The sequence below is a fragment of the Nymphaea colorata genome, chromosome 8 (genome assembly GCF_008831285.2).
Source record: "Nymphaea colorata isolate Beijing-Zhang1983 chromosome 8, ASM883128v2, whole genome shotgun sequence".
Lineage (NCBI taxonomy): Eukaryota > Viridiplantae > Streptophyta > Magnoliopsida > Nymphaeales > Nymphaeaceae > Nymphaea > Nymphaea colorata.
Window position 1 is genome coordinate 22,721,402 of NC_045145.1, and position 27,252 is coordinate 22,748,653.

At 35.9% G+C, this 27,252-nt stretch overlaps 1 protein-coding gene across 1 annotated transcript; it reads right to left on the reverse strand.

The window, feature by feature from the left end:
* LOC116258865 (threonine--tRNA ligase, mitochondrial 1) lies at nt 1–25,500 on the reverse strand. The gene is made up of 21 exons (XM_031636296.2): nt 25,168–25,500; nt 24,290–24,401; nt 21,276–21,401; nt 20,910–20,969; nt 19,198–19,287; nt 16,900–16,974; nt 16,376–16,504; nt 16,197–16,286; nt 15,398–15,486; nt 15,198–15,294; nt 15,019–15,105; nt 14,793–14,877; nt 11,671–11,765; nt 10,708–10,740; nt 9,294–9,380; nt 6,188–6,280; nt 3,922–4,014; nt 3,610–3,831; nt 2,014–2,085; nt 531–602; nt 1–270 (listed from the first exon to the last, which is right to left on the reverse strand). Exons 1-21 carry the CDS (start codon nt 25,479–25,481, stop codon nt 139–141), a joined length of 2,253 nt encoding a protein of 750 aa, XP_031492156.1. The 5' UTR covers nt 25,482–25,500; the 3' UTR covers nt 1–138.
* Between the last annotated feature and the right edge of the window lie 1,752 nt (nt 25,501–27,252).

Consider the following 27,252-nt stretch of genomic DNA (forward strand, 5'->3'; position numbering starts at 1 on the left):
TAAAAACATTAATAATATATAACTGATCTTGGTATTTTGTTAAATGGTGGCAACAGATACAATTTTCGATCCTCAAAACTCCATACAATAGATAAATGATGGAGTGAAGAACAATGTAGCAAAAAGAGGACGCACTTGTCATTTTGATCCTGTGTTGTCCCAGTCTAGGCCATTAATTGAATGACTCAATGTTTCTTCCCTGAAATGTGATATAACATCATCGGTACTCTTTACGAAATGATCAGCTTTATCCCTAATACGAACACTGACCTGAACACACAACAATATGAAGGACAATTAGCACCTGCACTATACAAAAAGGACAAAAGGATGGCCAAAATGCATGCACACGAAAATGAAGTCGGCTCCAAGGAGCATGGGACAAGCGAATCTTGCAGAGATTTCAATAGGTAAGAAAAATTTTTCCTGATTACTAGCTACTTCAGATTCTTCGTTCCTGATGAAATCAGTAGAGGGCTCCCTCTGTCAACATTGACTTGCCTTGTCAGAATCAAGAACATTGGACTAACCTTTCCTGTCTTTGCCTCTTCTTCCCCAACAACCAGTATGTAGTTGTATTGTGCTAGCTGAGCTTCTCGTACCTAAGGAAGAACATAAAAGATTCACTATGAAATTCAGATAAGCTCGTTCAGATTATAAAAAAATCCAAAAAATGGAGCTAGAACTAGTAAAGCCTGACATATAATAACAATCTTGAGCCAATCAATGATATATAATCCAAAAAAAAAAAATTACATTGTTAGACATGTGCATCCTCAAATCATTCAACATTTACCATTTACATTTCAAGAAATAATGGATACTGGCATGGAGCTCAAATCGGTGAACATGCTGAACATGGTCAATCAAACAGACGCTTTGATGCGGATACTCAATATTCACATGCTTAGCACTTCAATGTAAGAGCGTGAAGAAATATCTGCTGCCATATTTTGATAGGAAGATAGAATAGATGAACATTAAAGAAGCACAAGAAGATGATGACGAGTTTGTATATGGTGGGATGCCCTAAAATTTGAAGAAGAAAATGAAGAAGATGATGAATGATAATTTGACACTCATGTTTTATACTGAATAAGCTTATTTTTTATTTCTAGAAGCAATCCCAAGATGAGCTCGTCATAGGCCAAAAAAAAGTAGGGAATTTTTCTCCCCAAGAGTGATATAAGAGGTGACAAAAGCTGCCCGTGGGAGCTACCAGAAACTGCTTCACAAATAAAAAGTAAAACAAGGATATAGGTTACCTCCTCTGACAATTTAAGACTAGGAAGTTCCGAATCAAATTATTAACACCTATTAAGTAAATAATGAAGCAATCTATTACATGAAAAGCTGTTCAGGAGTAGGCAAACTGACTTCGGAAATTAGAACTTTAAATTAAAACAATGGATCATATATGAGAAACTGATGATTGTTAGTTTTTTCAATTTTTTTACTTCATTATGTTTACGAGCGACATGTTTCTCTTTATCTCATAAGAGTGTGCTTCTAATTTATTTGTCATTAGATCTTCAAAATTTTAAATTAAAAAAATAAACTCATAATAAACAGCTTCAGATTGTCTTGTACAAGATAATATTTGTTTCAAATGAATATTAATGGTAAACAACATAGAGATCAAATAAACACGTCAAAGACAGTAACGTGGAAGTGATGTTTAAACTTCAAACTTCGTCAGCCTATAAAATACTTAAATAATAGGCAATCATAGACAAACAAGAGAAATAGCTCATACTGTCAATGTGATTCAATGTTTTCCCCTTTTTCCTTTATTTTGGTATACTCAAATGTATGTTTAAATATACGATGCATTTGAGCATCATGATTCTGCTTTTCACATGACTGATTTAAATAAATAAAATCCTCCGACATTTCTAGAAATGCTTTCTGTACCACATAGTTACGTCCAACAGAAAATCTGCATGTATACCAAATAAATTATAAAGAACAGTCTCATTTTAGGGAAATAAAATCCAAGACTACAATGACTACCTTCTTTTGTATCTTTCGATCTGTTGTGTCAACATCAACATAATAACCAGCTTTGTGGATCTGGTCTCGAACCTGCACACAAGAAAAAAGAACAGAACAAAGCAATATGAAGTTATTTATGTTTAGGCACACAACACAAAACCGAAGGATTATGTTGTTGAAGACAACAAGGAAAGGTATTCCATCAGGAACCATCCGTAATAGAAGATTCAACTACCAAGAACTCGTGATACATATACTGTTAAAATATTAGTTAAATATGATGAAAGAGTAAAAAAGATCAGTTTCGGATCAAGACGCAACCTTAGAAGCCAAACCTTCAGATGGAAATAAAGAAAGGAAAAGGACCCAGACCAAAAAAATGAGCATTTTTCTTTTAAGTTTTTAGACATCACAGTTCTTGACCCTCTTCAATGAAATAGCTGGCAATAAAAAAATTAATAAACAGAATTTATTACACAATTGTCCTACTAATTAAAGAACCCTACCACCAAAATATCACCCTCATAGATCATAAGCTATGTAACATGGGTACGTTAATTTTGGTGGAGTACTTGTATTGGTTGGGTGTGACACTGGTACGGATATGGGTACGTCATGGTTCAACAGATACCAGGTATGGTCAACGTACCCGGGTTTGTGCCCATCCAAAAAACAGACTAGGTCAATGTTGACCGAGTCCATCTCCGTCCATAAAATAGGGTTTTTTTTTGTTTTCCTATTTGTTTTCAAAAAACACAGAGCCCTCGACAGAAGTCCAGCGAGGGCTCTGTTTTTCTCTTCACCACCAATGTTTGCTGAGGAAGAACTCCAACGACCTCCGGCGACCTCCAACGACTTCCAGCGAGCTCCAGCAACCTTCCTACATCAACTATTTTTCTTTGTATTGTTGTTATTAGTAGTATTTTTGTTTTTCTTCTTCTATTGGTTTGTCATTTTTAATCTTCTTTTTCTTCTTTGAAAATCATATTGTCTGCTCTTTCTCTTTTACATTTATATGCAATCATGTTGCACAATGCGAAGCCATTCTAATATTTTTTTGTATTCGGTACATAAATCCTGTATTTTCTGTAACTGAGCCATTCCAGTTCAGCATGTAGCACTTGGATTCCAGTTCCACAATGTTGAATCATGTTTTGGATGCGAAAATTCGACTGATGTTCACATTTGACTATCTTAGGGGCTGCTCGGTTGTCCATATGTTTAAAGTTTTTCATAGGTTTTTTAAACACACTGCTGCAAAAGTTATTGATATATATTTTCTATGTTGTTTATTTGTTTATGCTGATATACATTTTTATTTTGATATATATTTTCTAAGTATGTCTTTCTTGTTAATTGTGTGTGTGTATATATATATATATATATATATATATATACACACACACACACACATATGGCCGTACTCCTGCACCCAAGTTTTTTGAAAATGGTCCGTACCTACACCCGTACACATACCTACGTGACACAGATCATAAGAAAGTGCAACAGAAGTAATTGAGCTTCAAATATATATGGACCGCTCAATGCAATCATCCATCCATTTGGTAACAAAGCAAAAATAGTATATCTTAATCATTTCAGCAAGATGTAGACCTGTGTAGCATAAGGTTGAGATTTCTCTGAGACAGGACAGACAATGGCTTGCCGAGGACTCAACCAGAAAGGCCACTTCCCCTTATAGTGCTCCAAAAGTATTGCAAGCATCCGCTCAACACTTCCAAGGACAGCTCTGTGTATCATAACAGGACGTTCCCTTTTAGCTTCATCTTCAGCTGAGTATGACAAGTTGAAACGGGCAGGAAGCTGAAAGTCCAGCTGCCAACAGAGACAAGTCCAGAACATATTACAGCCAAAAAAAGCAACAACATGAATAATCAAATTAAATACTACAAGTGGGAGACAAACCTGAAGTGTCGCACACTGGAATTTCCTTTTAAGAGCATCAAAAACACCAATATCAATTTTCGGACCATAAAATGCACCATCACCTTCATTTATCTGAAATATACAATGGAATAGTCAAACATAGTGTGTGGTGGTGCATATATGCGTGTGTGAGTGAGTGAGAGATTGACTGGTTTATTTTTTCGAAGTTGCCAAAAGTCGAAATTCAGATATGGTCGTTCATGACCCTAAAAAGGACTAGTTGAGATTAGTCAGGACTGGTCAGTCCAAATCAATTTGGCTAAAAACATATACACACACACATGCCGACTGCAACTAGGCTGAGTAGTTGACTAGTCCGACCAACTAGCCACTGGTTCGACAACATAAGCACGTTGACAACCAACTAATTGGACTCGTAGGTTGACCAACAGGGATTTTGACCGAAAAGATTGAATCTTGTGATCTATAATCAAAGAACAGAGAAGCAAGAACACATCAGCTAGGCATTGTTAATGCCATATTAAGCCACACAGATGCAATATCAGCTAGAAAGTCTGATTTGACACAGTAAACAAAAATAAAAACCCATTATTATCTCTTTATCTCTCTTTGTGCATTGTGCTCTTCCTGCTATGTCTCATGCCTAAGATCATGACCATTTGGAGAGCTCAGAGAGAGGTGAGGATGTGTGTGTGTGTGTGTGTGTGTGTGTGTGTGTGTGAGTGAGAGAGAGAGAGAGCATGACCAGGCTAGTGTAATTTGCACATAATCACAAAGATCAATCTGGATTGTATTCCAGCAAGACAGACTGCAGATCTTATGAGAAGAAAAAAGAGGAATACTCTTTACTAAGCAAACAGACAATTTTGTAGTAATACAGGGCTTTAACAGGATATTATTATGAGATATTTATTTTACTTTACTTCCAGTATCCCATAGCAATTGATCTTCAAAATTATCTTAGCAACATCATGCATATTCTCCAAAACATTGCCAAGCATTGACTATGGCTTTTTAGTTTTGATTACATGCAACCTATTACATGGTATCAAAACGGGCGCACTGATCTTTCAGAAGCATCCATGGGATATAGTATCACACAAAGTTGTGAACTGCAGTTGCACATGTTAAATTGCATTATGATCAAAAGGTTACATGTGGAGCATGATGTAGGAAAACATGTCAGCAGAAACAACACTTGGAGATAGTCCCTTGATAAACATATGACAACAGTCACAACACACTAACTTGTATCAATGCCAATTCACTCAATTTATGTTTTAATGTATTTCAATGTTTTAATAGTTTCTAAAAAATTTTATTATGAAATTCCTTTAATCATAAATTCTTAAAGGTGGTTCTTTTATTCCTTAAAATTCAGTCCTCATATCCTGCCTTCCAAGAAAAAAAAACGAACTTAAAAGTTCTTCAGTAAAATTGTTTTTTGATTACTATATTTCCATAAGGAATATGAGAAGCTAATGTGTATTTAATCAGAACTACATAAAACTGAGCTAATGTACAACCTACAAAGTACATATTGTATGAAAATTCCAGCCCATGCTGCACCTGTACACCAAGCTACTTCTACTCGGGTGCAGCTACCTACTTGAGGTGTCCACGAAGTATAGATCACAAAAATAAGAATCCAAAAGGTGTGAAAATCTAGGATAGGCACAGTGTCCCGCATTTGCTAATTTATTCACATAGAAGGTCACAATTTGGGATGTCAACCATTGTAGATCATAAACAATGATAAGGAATAGGAAGCCATGTTCTAGGAAAAATGACTATTCTGCATCCTCAAGGAGAATTTGTTGAATTTAGCATAGCTGCATGAATCAGAAGCAAGGGTTAGGCATGTAACCCATTTTTATACTTTATAACAAAGCCAGATATTGAACCCTTCATCCCCTTAAAATTGAAGCTCTTAAGTTAAATCCTCTGGCCAGGAGGATGGAGCTCATATTGACTAAATACATCATGAAAAATAGTTGAAGACTTCATAATCCAGATACAGCAAGCTGTTCTACATAATTCTACAGGAAAATACAGTGACTAAAAATTGCTTATTATTAAAAGGGCCAGTAGACCAAAGCTTAAAGTCTTAAACTGGCGTTCCACATGAGGCTTAAAAACTAATTCTAATGACATTAGATGCTATTGGTAGAGAAACCTCACGGAAGTGGAAAGATCAAACAGGAGCATAACAAGGAGAATGAAAAACAAAATGAACAACATGCCCTGACTTTAGAGAATAAAATGCCAACGAAGTAATTTTTACCTGCCAGGGCTTACCAAACTCATTTAGTGCATCTGCTAAGGCAGCCTCCGCCTTTTCCCACGTCTGAATGTCACCCAAGAAATTGGTCGGCCTCTGCAGATATGAGAAGGAATAAAAAAATTAAGAATATATATATATATATATATATATATATATATATTCATTAAACCATCAAAGTATAAAAGCCCAGAGGAACAAAATGAGTGGGAGATCCAACATGTTACAAGTTATGATCACAATAGTAAATAGTAAATGGTATCAAGACAATAAAAGGCCACATAGTCAAGATTAATGAAATAACACCACTGTCATACACCAGCATGAACAGTAACAGTTTGTCTTTGCGAAAGAGTCATTGCAATCTCTTTAGCAGCATTTTTATAAGAAAATTAAGTAAACTAAGATCCACTCCAGAGTAAAAAAAAAGAAACACAAAATGTCTCCCAAATTGGAGTCAGTGACAGTCATATCAAACTTTTAGATAATTCTTCTCCAAAAATTTAGTTAAAAAAAAAGGTGGATGAAGTTAGATGATTCAAGAAGCAAGAAGCAGATAGAAGTGTATGTGCAATAGTGAAACATAATTATATTTGAAATCATGTTCCGAATCCCTGACAAATTCTACTCCCACTTCCTCACCATACCCATTTAAGGCACATTTATTTCAAATTTCAAGTAAACGAAAAGAAAATGATGTCTCTTGAAAAGCCACAAGCTCCTAAAAGCTTCCATCTTCTGCTATGCTGGCTTTCCCACAGGAGAGCTCCATCAATGAGGGTGGCGATAATTTACACAAAAAAAATATGGGGAAGTCAGAAAAGCCAAGCCATCTCTTCCAGCATAAACAAATGGGTCAGGAAATTTATTAATTTGAGGATAATTGCCGAGAAAATGTTTGCTCTGAGGAATACTACAGTCTTTTTCCACCAGCTGACTAGAAAATATCAAAAGGATGAGATGAGAAAATTCCAAAACTAGTGGAGCCCAAAGGTGTAAAGCCTTCTCTCATATATACACATGTAAAAGGCATTTCTTATTTATTCACCTGTTGTATGGTTTTTCTGAAGCAAATGGAAACACAGGTGACTCATCCTTCTTTCCAGCATCATGTTAGCAATTTCCCCACCCAAGGAAAGGGAGAGCACTTTCTCTTTCCCATGAATTGGGAAAAAAAAGATAAGAAAAACTAAGAAAGTGTTGGATTCAGAGCAGAATGGTGGAACAGGAACTCTGACATTCTGCAGAGGGAGCCAAACAAACATGGGAGCATCCATTCTACAGTAAACAAACACAGTAGAACTGTTTGGAAACTTCTAAGAGGACATCCCATTCCCTTCCTGAGGATGCCAGGAATGGAACATCCTGTTCCTAGCATCCGAACAAAAAGAACAAACATGATTTGCTTGAAGAACAAATACAGCCCTCCATTTGATTGAATACACAGATGCACCGCTATGTGCAGAATGAAGGCAGCCGCATTCCACCCATTCTGTATTTGTGTCAACGCATGATGAATACGAATCAAATGTCCCTTAAGTGATTCAAACCACTATTGCCCAATTTTAGCAGAATTGTTTTCACACTGGGATTAATATAATTTAGGCAACTTATTGCATATTTGAACTAGCAACTTTTTTTAGCAAAAAAAAAGTGACATCAATCTTAGAAAGTGCCTTCCATAAAGTAAGTTGTTTGTTGGCATAGTTGACTTGCAGAATCAACATGGCAAAAACTGCAGACACTAAAGAGTGACTTCCATCAAATAAGTTGTCTGTTTCCAGATGACTGGCAGACTACATGGCAAAAACTGTAGAACATTGTAACATGACATAGATGCCAATTTAGCATCTGCATCTGTGTACTTTAAAGCCTTCCCTACTTAATAAAACTCTCATAAAGCATTGACATCAAAATTTTGACAAATAAAAGGGAAAAATGTAAAAAGAAATCAAATAATGAAGTGAGACCACATTTTTCTCTTTGGAGACATCCAATAAAATTAGAAGTAAAGTTCACACTTAGTCAATACAAGAATATAAGGAAATGGAAACCCGAAAGCTAATTATAACCAATGGGTACATTATGAGTCTATGACAGCCCCGTACATAAAAAGAACACACAAGGTCCTTACTGCAACTTATAGGTTACCTAGGGTATCATGCATCGAGCTTCACATTAATGCATTAGCCTAAATATCGGAAATCACTTTCTCTGTTATATTGTCATTGCCCTATCCTCCATGTGCATACAAATTTTGATTATCCTAGACTGTCTTATCAGCCAATTTGAACCTTCAAAACTTGTCTAGAATTTAACAAGTACCTACAATTCTTCAGCTACCCTGTCAACAGATATGGATATACCTGCATAGATGAATACCTATGTCATATGGGTGCATGTGTGCCATTTCTCGAGAAAACTTGTGTGTAATTGCAACAAGGGTATAATACACACAAAACAGAGCAAGCAACAAGCGTGTAAGTTAATATGATAAGAAAAATTGTGGACCTGAGCAGGTCAGAGAGAAAGAGGCGATGCCAGAAGGAAAAAACAATAACATGTTCGCACCCAAGCCATGTTGACTCAGGTGAGGCATTTGTTTTGGCAAGTCCATGTGACATGGCTGAATACCTCTTTGAATAAATGAAGAATATCTTCTGAAAAAATGCATGTTATTTCTGGAGGACTTGAATCAAGAATCTCAAATTTTTTGAACAGAAAAGAAGCAGTAGTTTGAGAAAGCAGCAAATAGAAACTTAAGTTCTTGACTCAGGCAACAAGACAGTGAGAAATATATAGCTGCAGTTTTCCAAACGGCGTAATGTCCACATGGTGTTTCCACATAAGACCTTATAGGCAAATGTATGTGAATCCGATGTATGGAATGACTAATGCTAGTCCAAAATGATGAAAAGCTCAAAAACAATGAAGTTATGTCCTTCAAGAAAACATCTAAGTTTCTAACAATAGAACAATTTCAAGCTTGATACAGTTAAAACTTAAAAGACAAATAACAACAGAAAAGACTACGATAAGCCAAGTTTATATCAACAAACTAACAGTTATCAACTGAAGAAAATCTATGAAGACTGGAGCAATGCCATACCGTTGATAACTCCAACTCAAAGGTGAAGCCAAAAATATCATATACGTGGTTTATAAAATCCAACACGGACCTGACTTCATCCTTTATCTGAAAAAGATCAACAGTAGTAGCAAAGATCAAGAAAACATCACAATGTTATTTTCTTCCGTTTTCTTCTTTCAAGAGGAATATTTTCAACTTTTCAACGAATGAAATCTAGCCCCACACTGAATCATCAAGGGTACATTTGTCCCCATAGTAATAAATCGATGTCTTGCTCACAACATACTGAGAATTTTTTAAAGGTATAATGACAAAGCTGATGCAATAACAACCAATCCACAGGACTTGCAAAAGCATTTGCATTTACAAACACGAGAAATCCTAGGACTAACATCATTAAGAAGGAACAAGCGAATGTGAATACAAAAAAGCACAAACTGTATTGGAGACAAACTAATTTGAGCAAAAGAACAAACAAGAGAACTTATTACTATGACAGAATACTTTAATGCACAAACAAAGGATTGTCGGATTAAGAAAGCAAAACACTGAAATAAAATCATGAGAAAGGGCACTTCTATGCCACAAAATAATGTCAAAGGTGACACAGATGTAATAAAATCAGATACCATATAATATGGGAAAAATGTTGTCGAACAACAAAAACACAGTGTATGTACACAGATACATACATATATACATATATACACACACACATTTATATTTATATTTATGTAGTTGTATTTTCTCATTTTTCAAATTTTATATTTTGTTTTCCTAAAGCTTACCCTAGAACGTGGTCCACAGGGTCACTTTAACGGATATTAGTTTTTGAATCATCGAATCCATATTAAACTTTTTCAATGATCCAAATATCAATGGCTGGAATTGCATCAAATTTTCTATTGTCAAAAAGGCATATATTGTGGCCAAAAGATACAAATATAAACAATTTCTTAGGTCCCTGGTCATCCTAAAGATGTCTACAGTATACACCCATTGGAACAAGTTAAAATGAGAATCGTAGGCTTGAGACTGCAGTGCACATACAAATAATTCTAACAAATACATATATATCAATGTCATTTGATCTTCTCAAGAAAGTCTCAAAAATTTAAAAAAAAAATCTATAGAAAATAGAATTATGTTTGAACTTTTTTACTAATTTTCTTAGAAAAACATAATGAAAATTCAAACTAGTTATTAAAATATTAAAACAAACCCAAACAAGTTACGTATATTTAAAAACGTTTTTTAAACCTAAAAGATCGTGATAAAATCATGATTGTCCAGACAATATTTTCAGAAGATCATTTTTTTCACATTTTTCTCATTCCCCTTTCTGTTTTAAATGTAATGCTGTAGGGAAAAAACCCTGATGTCGTAACAATGATACATAGGAGTACAATCTTAGGAAATACAGACTGCATACCTGGCTCTCCATGCAGAATATATGGGCATCATCCTGCAATAAAGAACAATGCAATAGTTAAGACAGCTATGAGAAACATGGAACAAACAGATGAGGAACACAGAGAAAGAGTTAGGTTACATTCTAGTAATGCAGAGACATGCATATGAACACAATCAGTAACTACTTTTAATGCCATCTCAACCCAAAGAAACCTCTAAACCTAAAAAATCCAGGGTACTAGTAGTACCTGGACATGACCATTTTGTACTTCTAGCCCAGTATTTGCCAAACCACCTGGCACTAAAGCCATAACAATCAGGTTTGCCCCTTTGCATCACAGTTTCTAATATGCAGTCCACATATTCATCTACAACCAGTCTCAACAAAATAATCATCTCCATTCATTTAAGCCCTTTGATGCTTCTTCAATCAAAAGACATAATTCTTGTCAGTCATAAACTTTATAGATAAAGGTGTGCCTAGGGATCTTACTCTTACTTGGACCCCTTTTCCCCTATTTTTTTTCCGTGTCTTCTCTTTTTCACCTTTTTCCCATTGAATAAGAATGTCGAGCCCGTCACTAGGTATAGCCTAGGCCTGTTTATCGAGTCTATTAGCCAGGGCCAGCTAGCATTTTTCTCCATATAAGTCGTAAAACAAAAATGGTTTTTGAAACCCTTGAGAGTCATTCTACATTTTAGACAAATTTTAAAATCTTTTGCTTGACAGCATGAGTGTGTGAGAGAAAGAGAGAGAGAGATCATGTAGAGATCACAATTCCAACAAGAAAAAACACATTTATACTGTTTTTCCATTGTTCTCATTCTTCGCCATTTTTTTGCAGACCAGGCTTTATAGATAAGCTCAACATATTCAAAGTTCAAGCCATGTGATCCCAACATACAAGCAGGTTTTTATATGTTCAGTCTATATGGAACCCACGAAGCCTCTATTCTGTTATCAACAAGTCAAACTAAGTACCTGTTGGAATCTTCGAACACGAGTTAAGCCTGTAAGAGCACCACTTAGTTCATTGCGATGCAAAACCCCAAAATCTGCAATTCGCAGGGGCAGCTCTGCAAATACATTTGGACTATGTCAAGATAGCTAGTCAAATGGCAACCTAATTCATACAAATGAAGAAGCAGGAAAATCAAAATAAGAAGCAGAGATCATCATTCTTTGAGGATACTAAGGAGATTATCCTGCCAAAATAAACGTGATTACATTTGGACCAAGAAGAGTAGAAGACTTGTTTTGTATTCCACGACTATATGCATGTCTAAGCAATGCATGGTCATTATTGGAGCTAAAGATGCAAAAATGAAAAAGTGTTAATCATATATATTATATATATAGACACACACACACATATATATATATATGAACTTGTTGCTTTTAACTGAAAAATACTACCATTTAAGCCTCTGAAGATAAACCAAAATCTCCAGGTCAGGCAGGATCTAGGGTACTACCAAGCTTCACCTGATTGGATTTGGATTAAAATTCAGAAACTGATGGATCCATGAAAAACTGCATATAGTACAAGGATCCACTTATTAAGCTGTTAACAGAAACCTATATCCCTATTCTCAATCAAACCAGTGTTGAGAACCATACTCTTGCAAATGGATGGAATTAAAACCAGAGAATAAATAGTTAAGATTGATTTTATATTCACTCATTAATTAACTAAGCTATGACTCATATTCCATATAAGGCAAGAAGCAGTGCCTATCAAATTTTGGACTGTAAAACAGTATGCAACTTCAGTAGAACAAAAAAACCATCCACCAGCATGCATTTTAGTGCACAACTATGAACATCATTTGCACCAAAGTTTGAGAACTCACCAAAATCAACTTGTTGACTTAGGGAAGTCGGCTCGACTCAGCCTCCAACCAGGTGAACCCAGAAGAGTAAACAGGCATCGTCTAAAACTCATCATGACTCAGCCCAGATCCAGTTGACTCAGCGGGCTCACGAGTCATTAAAAAACTCAGGTGAGTATTGTTGAATTTTTTAACAAAACTTGGCCAGGCTTTGGCATGACTCGGCTGATTCGGGATGGGTCACGAGTCGCATAAAACTAGGTGAATGGTGTTTTCTGGTACACTTGTAAATTGTTAAAGACTTAAGGGTTTTATTATTTATAATTTTCCTTGCATATAAATACCAAATAATGGCCTGTGGGGACCCTCGTTTTTCATGTGCTTCTATGCTGAGGGACCCACCGCCGGAGAATATCTCTGTCGTTTCAGTTTCCCGCAACTTCAATAGCAGAAAGAAGAATTTCAGCCACTTCAAAGGCAAAATAGAGATTTCGGCAACTACACCGATGGAAAGCAGATAAGTTGTTCTTGTTATTCTTTTACAGATTTCAGCAAGTTGTTACTGTTTTTTGGGTTTTTCTTTTGACATCAATTTTTCCAGCCAAATGTGTGAGCGCCTCTGTGAACTTGTTTCTTCTCTCTCTTTCTCTCGTTCTATCTCCCTGCCTCTTTCTTTATCAATGTTTCCCTTTTTCCAATGTTTTTCATTTCTATTTTCGTTTGGTTGCTTGCTTTCCAATCACACATCATTTTTCTCCGGAAACCGCATTTTTTTTTTCTTCGGCGACCCTCACTTTTTCCAGCATATATATTTCTTTCTCTCTTGTGTCACTGTACAAGCAGAACAGGGACAACAGAATGCTGCTGTGCCTGCTTTTATTTTCTGTTTTCATTGAATGATGAATCTTTGGATTTTACATGCTTATATATGCTTGACTGCCTTTGCCTTTTTCTGGTTCATGTTGTTCAATTTTCGGTTTAGTAGCTTCAGTTAATGATGATAGAGATTTAGAGTCTTAGACTACTGTCTATTGATAATATCATATTAAATTATTAACAAGCACCTGCTGAGCCCTGTTTTTAATTTTTATTTGTTATCTATTTAATGTGTTCAACTGTTCAGAACTTATACTAAGAGCATCTGTTTTTATTTGCTAATTGCTATGATACTATTGCTATCTGTTCATAGTTCATATTAAGAATGAAATAAATATTAACATAATATTTTAACAAAAAAAGTTAGGTAGCTCATAAAGTATGTACATGTATCCTACCTGTTTTTCAGTTTACATGTTTCATATGGACAGAACAATAAATAACATAATACTATTTGCTATGATTCTACCCATTTTCATGTTTGATTTGATAAAGCATGTATATGTATAACAGGAAATTGTGCCTATTACATTTATGTGTTAATCTGTTGCAATTAATTAAATGCTTGTTCTTTGTATGTGGCAATGTGCAATATAAATATATATCACGCACACACACACTAGCTATGTTAATTTGATGTTAATTGATGTGTTTAAGTTTTTTATATCCCATCCTTTGAAGTTGTTCAAACTTTAAACTTGAATGCCTCTGACTTCTTATTTGGGGACCATTTTGGCAGCTTCCTTTTATTTTATTTTAACTATAGACCATACAGCATCTTCAATCAAGACTCGAGAATGTCACAAGAAGGGTGTTCAAGGACACCAACACTTGCAGGCGGAAAGGATCGTGCATGGGAGCACGCTGTTGTAATTGATAAGCAGAAGAAAAAAAAAAAGAGTTCAGTGTAGTTGGAATAAACAGATGAGTGGTGGTATTAATAGACTCAAATACCATCACGTTGGTATAAAAGGAGACATAGAACCATGTGACAAAGTAGAAGATTCAGTAAGAGGATTCGAAAAAGAATCCAAATCTGAATTGTTTATTTGGTTTCTCTCAACAGCATCTGCCCCTGGCACCATTGAATTTGATGGGCTCACTAAACCCCAACTACCGCCAGATTTCTGTGAAAAGAGACGCAAAACATGAACTAAAAAGACAACTCATGAAACCAGAGTCAACACACTATTCAAAACATTTGCAGGAAACTTAGGTGAATAGGACACAGTCGTCTTGCTGAAATAATCAGAAGATATGATAATATCACAAGTGGAACAGTAACACACTGAAGTTTAAATTTAATCTGGTTCAAATTAGTACAATGATCCATACTACTTAAAAGTTAAAACTGTAATTAATTATATGTCAAGTTTCTTCAGCAGAAAACTTTACCTCTGTATGATCGAACCCTATGATCAAACATCAAACAATGCCCAGGACAGTTCATTGGCTTGAGAGCGAACTCTTGTTTCTCAACCTACATAACAAAGGACATTTCCACTTGCATTAGAAAGTTGTAGTGCCATTAGAAAGGCAAAAACATTATCCACAAGAAAACAAGAAAAAGAAGTATGTCCACAATACACAGGATCAACCAAATAAAGAAACTACAGACAACCTCAAAGACGAACATGTTATCCTTATAGTTTGCAGCATGGCCTGATGTTTCCCATAACTGCATATTGTACATATTTGGAGATAGAACCTGAAGAAAGAGATTTGAATTAAGTTGATTCTTTTAATGGCCTCAAGAAGAAAAGTTGGAGATGATAATGCTTCCAAAGAAAACAGAACTACCTCTTCATATCCTCTTTTCCTGTATTCAGATCGAATAAATTCCATCAACTTGTTGTAAATTCTAGTCCCATTTGGTAGGAAAAAACAACTTCCAGGGCTGGATATCATTGATAAGCATGAAATATCAAAAACACAGAACACAAGCAGAAACATATAATGCATAGAAGTAAACTTAATAGTACATAATAAACTATGAAAACCTGAGTGGATGAAAAAAGAAAAGCTCTTGGTTAATCCCAACTATTCTATGGTCATATTTCTTTGCTTCTTCCAATTTGGTCAAATATTCCTGCAAAACAGACAACCAACAAATAGAAGCTTATGCATTGGTTCAACTACAGGATAAAAGTGTCCTTTAAATTCTACTTTATGCATAAGTTTGGAAAAGATAAAAAACAGCTGCTCAACATTCTCTAACAAAACTACTTGAAAGAATGTGGTAGTGTAAGTATGCAATCAAAAAAAAATTTAAAGAGAAAGATGCTTCAAATAATTTGTAGTTCACACATGCAAGTTTTTTATGCATATAAAGTATAAACACCAAAAGTGGGTTTTCCCCAATTGTAAAACAGATAACACAAAATCAAGCTCCACATATAGAAAACAACTGTGTTAGTAACTCATTAGATTCTTTTGACATCTCATACTTGCAGGCAACACTAAAGGATATAATCAAAAGGGGAAAAAAAAAAAGTTCATATAAATATATAAATATATATATATAGAGAGAGAGAGATTGATGTTGCCGTGTGCCAGACATTGTCAAAAGGTTAAATTAAAAAAATATGTCACTAAAAACCTAAATTAACATCACTCATGGCTTATGGTGTCGTCACAGTTCATTGCGGCCTTAGTGACAATATAATGATATATGATATTTTTAGCAACGAATTTTTAAATTTTAGCCATCCACCAACTATCTGGCACATGGCAGCATTGCCATACATATATATATACATATATATATATATATATATAAGAAAGAGAGAGAAAGAGCACCTTAAGAAGTTTTTGATCAGGAAATGAGATCCCATAGACCCTCTGCAGACTCTCTCTGGTTGAATCTCCTCTCCAGTAGGATGAAGATGCCTACCAAATAGTAGTAATATTAATATTTTCCCTAGTTAAAAAGCAACTGCCACAAAACCCACTCAAGCATCATTAAACCAAAATTTTACCTTTAAACAAGTAAAAGCTTTTACAAAGGATGTACTTGGAATATGTGGACCGCGACAAAGATCAACTAGTGGTCCACATCTATAAACAGTGATTGTCTTGTCCTCTGGCAGGTCATTAATTATTTCAACCTGCACAAAGCCATAAGTATTTGTCAAAAATGTTTCACCTTTAATTCTAATCCAAAATAACCTCACCAAAACAATATTAATGCATGTTTATTATGCGAGAGTATGTGCCATGTGTATAGACATAGACCAGATAATGTATCACCACGTGATTGAACTTGGAGACCTCATTATACAACGGTTGGATCATTTCAACCAAGTTCCCCGCAATCACAAAAAAGAGAACTAAGTCACATGTTCTCAATGTTCTTTCAATAGAACCTGATGACCTTGGAGGCTTGGATTGACCTTACAACTATCTTGAAAATATCAACTCGCATGAAAAGTTGAAAAAAAGAAACACTCAAACTGTCAAACATATTAATCATGTTAACAAGTATAATGGAGAAATCTCTTGCCTTGAAATTATTTTCAGCAAATAATTCAAGAGCTTGTTTCCTTGAAACTTCAATGCGTTCAAAGGGTTGTTTTTCCTGAAAAGTCAACACAAACCATAAAAGGGCAGCATGATGGGATTAGCCCTAGCATTATGAACACAAACAGCATAACATGCAGATAAGAAAAAGTAGAAGCATAGTCCATTGCTCTACATGTATGCATTATTAATTTATTACATACCAAACTCAAAAGAAAATGACTTGACTTTAGGCAATTAGAAAATTATGAAGAACAAGGATTTCCATTTAAACATAATACAGAAATAACAGAAGCCAAATTTAGAACTCAAACAAGGAATAGGAAATACAATAATCACATCATATAGATGCCTAGGTGGACAAGAGAGCAAGATGATTGTGAAGAATGTTCTATAAGGTGAAAACAATTGCAGGTGCTCGTGTGGGCAGTCGGGCAAGCCTGACCACCTAGGATAAAACCTAGGCAGTTAACTAGCTTAAACTTTAAAGTACCTAGTCAAATACCTAGTGTAACAACCCGACCCACTTCTGGGCTCGAACCCCTAGTATGGCGGATCGCAACTCGCATCCTAGCAGTTTCGACTCCAGCCCCAAAAAGTCTAGGAAGCAAGACAACCACCTATTTAATAACCCCTTTTATAAGGCCTTGAAGATCCCTCACAATCTTCAGGACTAAATTTTTGGGATGTTACAATCCACCCCCCTTAAAGCATCCGCGCGTGTAGGACCCTAGGCCGGAGTGTTGAACTGGCTCTAATACCACTGTAACAATTCGACCCACTTCTGGGCTCGAACCCCTAGTCTAGCGGATTCCAACCCCCCTCCTAGCAGTTTCGGCTCTAGTTCCCAAAAGGCTAGGAACCAAGACAACCATCTACTTAATAACCCCATTTATAAGCCCTTGAAGATCCCTCACAATCTTCAACACGGGACTAAATTTTTGGGGTGTTACAGCTAGATTGGCCTTACCTACATCCTGTGTGACTTTTATGTCCTTTCTTGAAAAGTCTTTTCTTTCCCATGCTTGCATAGCATGTGCATATGTGTGTGTTTTTGTGTGTGAAATTGTTAGCAGTACTTCTTTCCCATAACACATATACATGTCAAAATGTGAAATATATCATGCCCATTTTGTCATCTTTCTTTAATATAGGTTGCACAATATATAATAAATACATACATACATACATCAGATCAGGAAGAGAGAGATTACATGTGAGTGTGTGTCCATGTGATTCCTGACCTGAGAGAGAGATCGGGGAGAGGGAAATGGCGCCCCTCCGGGTTTGCTAGAGAAGGGGAGGCTTGGGCATCCACCGTCTAGGCAATATAACTTTTCACTACATAGTTTATGTGTCTATTTATGCACAAGTTGTATAATATTTAGGTTTATGCAGCTAGAGTGTGTCGCTTCTCAGTATGTTAACAATAGAACAGCCTCTACACCCTAACACGAGAAATGAATAGAATACAACAATAAACACTCATTACGATTATTATGCCCAATAACTTTCATCTAGCAATTTGAACAGAGTTAAACAGTGTTTCATTAAGGGTGTATAATCTACAGCTACATATGTCATACCACTCATCTGCTAACCAGTTAACAGCAACCACAGGTATAGCATCCATAGTACATCAAGAAGAAAATTCATATGCTTCTTAAAACTTAGGTAGACAGTTTTTGCTATCCCATTGCTTCACCATTTTCCACACCACATTTTATAAAATCAGGAGCAGTTCCATACCCTAACTACTAGTTCCAACAAAAAAAAATGTTAACAAATCAAAACTGTGAAAACCAATACAGCAATATATATGTTCCTTCATCAAGTAGATCAGTTCTCAATCAGAACAAAAGTTCCATAAACTAAAGAAGGATTCATGCTTTCCTAATATTGTCAAACCTTAAAATGTTTGCAACAGCTAAAGTTTCTTGGCCAGCATATATAACCACGTTGACAAGCATGCAGACTAGTAACCCATTACCCTACCAGATACCCAGATATATGTATGTACAGAAATGTATACATATGCAGAGTGAATACATGCATGTGCAACCACACTCACGCACAGTAATAGATGAAGGATGACATTCAGATAGCTGCTAAAGCACATGAGCATGAAATAACATAAACACATATGGACTAGTGTCAGTAACCCTGTGTATGTGCACTGTAATACACAGACACTGCTGACAAACCATAAGAAGAGAACTGTGTGTAAGAGTATAGCTTCAAATGTTTTACAAGAGGAAGCAAGCATTTGGTTGATCATTACTGCAACAGCTTTCATTGCTTGTGATTTTATTAGGTCAAAGTGCTCCTCGTTCAAAGTCAACCCATTGTAAAATGCATCGTAGTAAAAGCCCTGCATGATGCAATAAACCAAATTACAACCCAGTTCACAATAATTCATACATACATATATTATATTTTTGAACTTTGAACTGCTAAGGCATTCGAAAGAAAAAATTCAAGGAAACAGATGAAAAGTCAACTGCTAACAGCTAAATATTTGTACATGCAAGGAAATAGAGGCATGATATATAAAGAGACTTGATGTGTCTTTGTGCATCATTTTCACTAGCAAGCAAGATATTGCGTATTTCTCATTACTTCAAAACAAAGCCAAAAATTCAAGGAATAATAACTTTCAGACAGAGTCCCTCATCGCTGTATTTTTAACAATTTATTCATGTAGAGGTATAGAGCAAGGATTGGAGAGAGAACACAGTTGACAGACTAACCCAAGGTGTTTTATTTGAAATGGAGAAAGCAACAGCATGTGTCACTTCTGTATGGAAAGAACATGTTAAGAAAATCTTTGACATTAATATAAGAAATAATCAACGGCCATGTTCTCCATTAGCACCACATCAAAAACAATACCATAGAGGTCAGCATGTGATACAGAAAACTGAGAAAACATGATAGCCAAGAGCTACGTGTCACATGTCATATGTACATACATGATACATATGTACACATATACAAACATACATAGACACACATGCATAACATATTATACACAATATCAACTTTAATTCATCTAAATAAACAATAGAATGAACAAGCAGGATAGAAGAGATTTTGAAACAAAGAAAATAGAAGTAAAGAAAAAAAAAAAGTGGCCTGACATTCCTTTTCAAAGGAATAAGTGACCTGACATTCCTTTTCAAAAGAATGAGGCATGGCATGAAGGTAGGAAAATAAAATCCGAAAAAAAAAAGGTCAGACTGGTGCAAACTATGGAAAGACTGACCAAGGATGGGGTGGTTGCAGGCTTGCAGTTATAACTCAGATAGGTTGAAGGTGGGGAAAAGGGAAAAAGGACACACTTTGCTAATGGCACCAGACAAGACCTACTCAAATAAATTTCAGCATCAAAGGATAACTATCTCAATAAGCAGTTCACTTTGTGTGAGAATCAAATAGCTACAACATAAATAACAACAAAAGAGGTTGGACAGAGGCTATGTTGTCAATGCCGAAGGGTTTCTGACATTGAATAAGTAAAGAATCACACAGTCAACTGTTGAGTATGACGTTCAGATGGTTCAGCACCTATGTCACATGGGTACGGGAACAAGTACGGCGATACGGGTACGAACACGGCAATTTTGAAAATTTTGAGTACGCGGATACAGCAAATTTTGTATTCTCAAAAATGATAAAATAAAAAAAATAATAGTTTACTCTTACAATCTCGTAAGAAAGTTTGTTTATCACAAAAGAGCTGAGTATTTGAAAGGATTGTTCATGGAAATAATTGGATGCATCACAAAAAAATGAAAAAATGAAAAAGAACATTAAATTAATAGTTTATTTTTTGGTGTGTCCCCACCCATGCCCCATACCCAGATCCCCGTGTCAGCATATTGGAGCAGGTACGTGGGCTAAACCCACGTATCCATGTCATGTATTCAGCACAAAAAGGTTGTGTGGCCTCATCACTTTGCTCTTTTAACCAAAAAAAAAAGGAAAAGTTACCTCTCCTCGTGTAGTGCATGGTCCAATGCATAACTTGCATCCATATTCCCTTTCGAGAGACTGGCATTAAAAGAATCTTATCAGTCAAACAAAAAAGGATAACAGGGTATAGCACAAAGTACTTCATGCCAGTGAAGATATAAAACAATATCATCATTTTGCAAGGTAAATTGGATAGTAAAAACTTTTGGACCTCATCAATCAACTGAAGCAAGTGGAAACCAGAAAAATAATTGAAAACAAAAAAATTTTTTACTAGTCACTAATAACTCAACAAGTACCAAAGCAAACAGAAGAATAATTGCTAGACAGATTAAATATCAAAATTATGAAAAATATATGCACACTGGTATTCAAACATCTGACCTCTCCAAGGATGTGGGCACTAGAATGCCAAAAAGTGTCACGCCCTTCATTGGAATCAAATTTGAACAACTCCAACTGACAGTCGCCCTCAAGTGGTCTTGTCATGTCCCACAGTGTCCCATTTACCTACAAAAAATTTTGGAAGTTAAGACATATCAGAAAAAAATTCATCTTCAACATGTGTATGCATAGATATGCACAAGCAAATATAAACCCCAGGTCAAGATTGCTCCGTCAACATCTAATCTATCAAACGATATTTAATTGGACCATTATGTTGCAATTTTTGATATGCTCGAAATATGGAACGGCTAGATGAACATGAAACCAGCTTCAGTAGAAATGTAAGACCCTTTTAAGAATGCAACTTGGCAAAAGAACCACACTGCACATGCCTGAATGGAAGAAATCTGAGCTTTGAACATAATTTAGGTACTACTTTCATATAGTACAGTTGCATCCAACATGATTTATTACTTTCACGTACTGAGGAATGTGGGACATTGAGATTTCTGTTTTACTATATCAAAGCTTCACTCCCTTGATGCATCAGAAGTGACTAAACCAATTAACAGATGAAAATGAACCATGCTAAATTGTATGACTGGACCAAACTATTGATGCTTAGGTCCACATAAGTAAACGGATATTCCACCATAAGGCATGATAACAAAAACAGTTCATTTTTCACATCTATGCTTATGTTACATTTATAACACATATAATCAGGATACTATTATTTCTTTACAAGCACGGCAACTTGACTCCGTAATTATGGAAAATAACATGGGTTTTGGATTTTAGGACATCAAAGAATAATGACTTTTAATATACAACCTATGTTGTCAAAGGCTCACTTAGGCTCTCAGGCTTAGATGACCCTCTAGGCTAGCTGGTTTTAAGCAACCTGCCATCTGAAAATGCCTAGAACAATGCCTAGGACACCTAAGCAAGCCTAGGCACTTAATAGCCTATGCTTTTTTAGTTCACAACCTAATTTTTTCTTCCTCTTTGTTATTCTTTTTTTTATTTTCTGAGACATTTTTTCTTCATTTTTTGTGCAGCTTCTTCACTTTTTTGTTGCTTCATGAGATTTTTTTATGCAAGCATGTTTATACTTGTGTATTTATAGTTAGAATCACAACCCATATACTGCTAAATTTAAAGAGTTGATGTTATTTTAGGTTGTTAACTGTCATATATATGTAATATCTTCTTAACAGTTTTTCTTATTTTTTATAACTAAAATAAGAGATATTTTACAGCAGGCAATGGCAATATGAAGGATGATTATACTGAACATTTATGTTCCCATTTTTTCTTTTAAGTTTTGAGTTTTGAGTTATGGATTTAGAAAATAGAGACTTAGGAGTAAGCATTTAGGAAATGGTAAGATGCTGCATATTCCATAACATTGAAAAACATTGATATTTACTTGTAAGCCTTTTTCTGTGCTACATAACTTGTAATCTTTAGTTCATAAAGTTTGTTTATTCAAAGGTCAAACTTTTAGTTATATTTATTATCATGTCATGAAATGCTTAATGCGTATGTCATATCATGCATTTTAATTATTTTATTATCATAAGTTAACACTTAACAATTGTAGGGCTTCCATTGAGAAATGTTTCAGTTTCATTATTAGTTTTCAACAATTAATATTACATTTTATTGGTTTCAGTTTTCTGGGTTGGCCCACTAAACCACCTAGTCCTGCCCAGGCACCTAGCTACCTAGGCTGCAGTCTGCACCTTAATGCTTTTAACAACATATCTTATATTTCCTATTATTATGTGACCATAAGTAACTTTATAGTTTATATGTGCTCACACATGTCATTATACGTAAAAACATCCACTGTTGCATTTTATTAGTTTCTACATTTTTCTCCCTTTTTTACCACTTAATATTACATTTTATTGGTTTCAGCTTTCTGGGTTGGCCCACTCAAGCACCTAGTTCTGCCCAGGATCTAGTCTCAACTAACTACCTAGGCTGCACATTAATGCTTTTAACAACATATCTTATATTACCTATTATTAAAGGTGGGCAGGTTATTCAGTCTCATTTCAAAAACCAGGTTTTGTTAAAAGTGGGTTATATTGTCACCCAAACACTCCAAAAACCTATTTTGGAGTGTCATCCAAACGGCCTCTAAAAGGTACTAAAAAAACACTTTTTCTGAAAAATAAAATGAGAAAACAAAAAAGCAAAAGATGTGATATTTCATGGTGGCTTTTTTTAATATCACAATTTTTTCTTTTCACTTTTTTTTTCTTGCTTATTTTGTTTTTTCCCCTAATCAGTGATATCTATGACAATGGCTCCAAAGCCTATGAAGCAAAAGCACAAACTCAACTAAGGCTGGTTGCTAGACGCATGAAACAAGAACAGGTTTTTATCAAGGTCAGGTAGTTTGCTGAAAAGGAAGCTCAGGACCGATACAATGTACATGTTAAGAAGAGCAAAGCTCTAGACAAAACTGTGGAAACCAGCTACAAAATTGTGCATGCAATGACTTATCAAAAATAAGAAGAATTAAGATAAATAAACTTACATCTTTTTCTCCAAAATACTCTTTAAGTACCAAAAGTTGTACTTTGCATGAATATAAATTATAATGTATATATACAAGTATATATACAATTTAATATAATGTATAGACATAAGTGACCTTATATAAGCCAAGACCAATACCTATTTTCATGCTTGGCTTGTTTATAAGTAGAACGAGCTTGTCCTCGGCTACTGTAATGAGCCACTCCCAAGATGAGCTCGTTATAGGCCAAAAAAAAGTAGGGAATTTTTCTCCCCAAGAGTAGTATAAGAGGTGACTAAAGCAGCTCGTGGGAGCTACCAGAAACTACTTCACAAATAAAAAGTAAAACAAAGATATAGGTTACCTGCTGTGACATTTTAAGACTAGGAAGTTCTGAATCAAATTATTAACACCTATAAGTAAATAATGAAGTAATATATTATATGAAAAGCTGTTCAGGAATAGGCAAACTGACTTTGGATATTAAAGCACTTGCAGCTAAGCCCTTTGAGATTTCCTTCGCAATATCCATGGGTGACGTCAACCACTTCTTTCCCTCTTTGACATTACCATCAGGCAATGTTACTCTGAAAGAAATCGAGAAAAAATTGAAATGGAATATCAACTCCCTGACTATTCCTACAAGAAACTTAATAATGCAATAAAACAACGTCGATCATGTTCAGCAGTTACTAATTAGTGGCGGTCTTAATCATAGAACAAGCCAGACTGCCCGTCAACAGAATTTTTCTCTCTGTGAAATTTTTGCAACAAATCTTCCACATTTTCAACCAACTCCCAGCGCCATTTTTCACATTGCCACGAAAGAAATACCCAGCATCAACGTCAACGTCATACAATAGTTCTCAGTAACAAATTGCATCTTCCAGGATACCATAGAATGTAACGGATACATCAAAAAGGAAAAACACAAATCTTAGCTCCCCCACACCCCCCCCCCCCCCCGCTTTATTATTCAACATGCCCAGGTAAGTGGGTGCACTGAAACACATCACAAGGTGGAAACGAAATCCACAAGCTCGAGAGGCACATAGTTCTCTCTCCACACCTCCAATTCCACGATAATTTTTTTGTCAATTGAGCTGTTCCATGGCAATACCAATCTCTCGATCTCGAAACTAAGTCGAGCTCGATACCACGAAGAAAGAAAGTTTACTTATCATCCAAAAATATAGCGGAAAAAGATAACCCAACCACCGAATCACCAAGAAAAGAGTACGGGAACAATGCACCCCAACCACCGACAAGGCTCTAAATCCAAAACCAAAAACAAGTCGGATACCATAAAACGCCTTTTTTTTCCGCAAATTCCCTCTCCCCATTCCAACTTACTTGATGGGCTCCCCGCCAATCTTCTGTCGATGGGCGATCTGCTCAGCCTGGATGCTCTCAAACACGCGAACCCGCTTCTGCAGGACGGCCTCGAGGTAGGCTTCGTCCCTCCTGACCTTCCCGTTATTCTCCCCCATTTCCCCCTCTCCCGCGCGACCGCCGTCAGCAGCAGACACGCAGAAGGAATAATAAGAAGGCGAAGAAACGTGAGAAAAAGAAGGAAGAGGGCAGACAAGGAAGAAGGCGGGGAGCAGGGAAGAGCGAAATGAGGAGGAGATGAGGCGAGGAAGAGCACACAGAGAGAGTCGTCTCATAGGGAGGGGGAGCGCGCGGCTCCTCTGTTTTCCGTTATTATAAGGGTTTAAGGGCGGGGCGCAGGAGAGAGTGAGCAAACTGTGGGTCCCACAGAAGCAACAGATCCAATCGGGAGTTCGCCTCGGTCTGTGAAAGGCGAGTTTGGATCAGTAGACAGAATCGAGTTCCAAGTCAAACCCGGTAAGGGGTTGATGGTTTAGGATGCTCAGATCCGATCTGATTCGGTACTGGATCCGAAAGATGGTTCAGTTGGACTTCTCATGTAAAAGATATCATATCCAGATCTGGTGGGAAACTACCAAACTCAACAAAGTAATAGTATATTTCTTTATCAGAACTGAAGTTAGGGATAGATGTATAAGAAATATGGGCTATGCTTTTGGACTTGCAAAGGACCCGGTTCAAACAGTTTGGATCTGGACCTATTAATATATCCAAATCTGCACTCAAAATTGAAAATAATGTGTAGACCTTAACATGAATCTGGATTTGAACAGGCCTGATTAAAAATCTGCAGTGGATTCTAAAGGCTTGCAACATAAGTTGATCCAGTAGAACTGGCAAAAGCTTTATTGCGTCCATAAAAGTGCTCTCAAAGTGTGCAAGCATGCATGTCCAATTCTCGTTAAGCTCTGCACATGATTCTATTAGAACAGGCACCGATACTAAACGAAGATCTGAATCCGAACCAAATCCAAGTAGGGTATGAACTCAATTGAGATTTCATTTGATGATTCAATGTTGAAATAACCAACTGGTTTTCGAGCAGATATATATCTAAACTAGAACCAACTCATTTGGAGCCACCACTGCATATAGTTCAACTCTCTTCACACTCAAATAAACTGGTCAAGGTTCTCCTACCACCATCTACTTTTAGATTTTGAGCTGTGGAAAATCCAGCAATCTGCACAAAAATGGATTATTGGAGAAAAAGTTGGCCATTTTAAAACCAACAAACCCAAGTGAGATGCAGTTCTAACAAGATTTTGTTCCAATTATGCATATTTTGACTTTAATTTGGCTGGATGTTTTTTCATGGAGATATGAATCAATTACATTTGGAGTTGATGCCTAAAATCTGACCCGCTAGGTCTAGGACTAAGTTTGAACCTCAAAAGGGCTTTTGATTAAAAAAAAAAACATATTGTTGAAACGAATCTTCCGACAACGTTTATTAAAAAAACGCCATATTAACATTTAACAGCAAAATAATATAAGCATAGATGTTGATAAATGCAAAACTCGTACACTAGACACAATTCAGACTATAGTTTCTGAGACAAAAACATGATGTTTTTGGAACATGTATTTTAAAAAACACTGTTGGAAGAGCAAAATCTTTTTACCGAATGCCGTTTTAATTATTGCTCTAAATCTAAGCATCTATTGGCTTAGCCTTTTCTTTATTTTACTTCATATAGATAAGTCAGGGCTAAGCAGATCTATACCACGTGATGTCACCTAATTGAAGTATTGACATTTTTCACTTAAAAGTTCCAAAACATAGAAATTACAGTCGAGCTCCAGCTGGTAGCTTGATGAATCTAATTCCCTAACATGATATGAACCAAAAGGAAAGGCTGTTTTGAAACTTATTCCAAAACTAAAATTGTTTTAATTAGTACAAAATCATAAAAACTTCATGCTGAAATATTAAAAGATGGGGGAATGGCAGGCAGGACAGAGACAGAGTCGACTGCTTTTCCATGGTCGCACGTAGTTTTGTTGATTGTTTGAGACTGGTGGTTGTGCTGGTGCAATCAAACA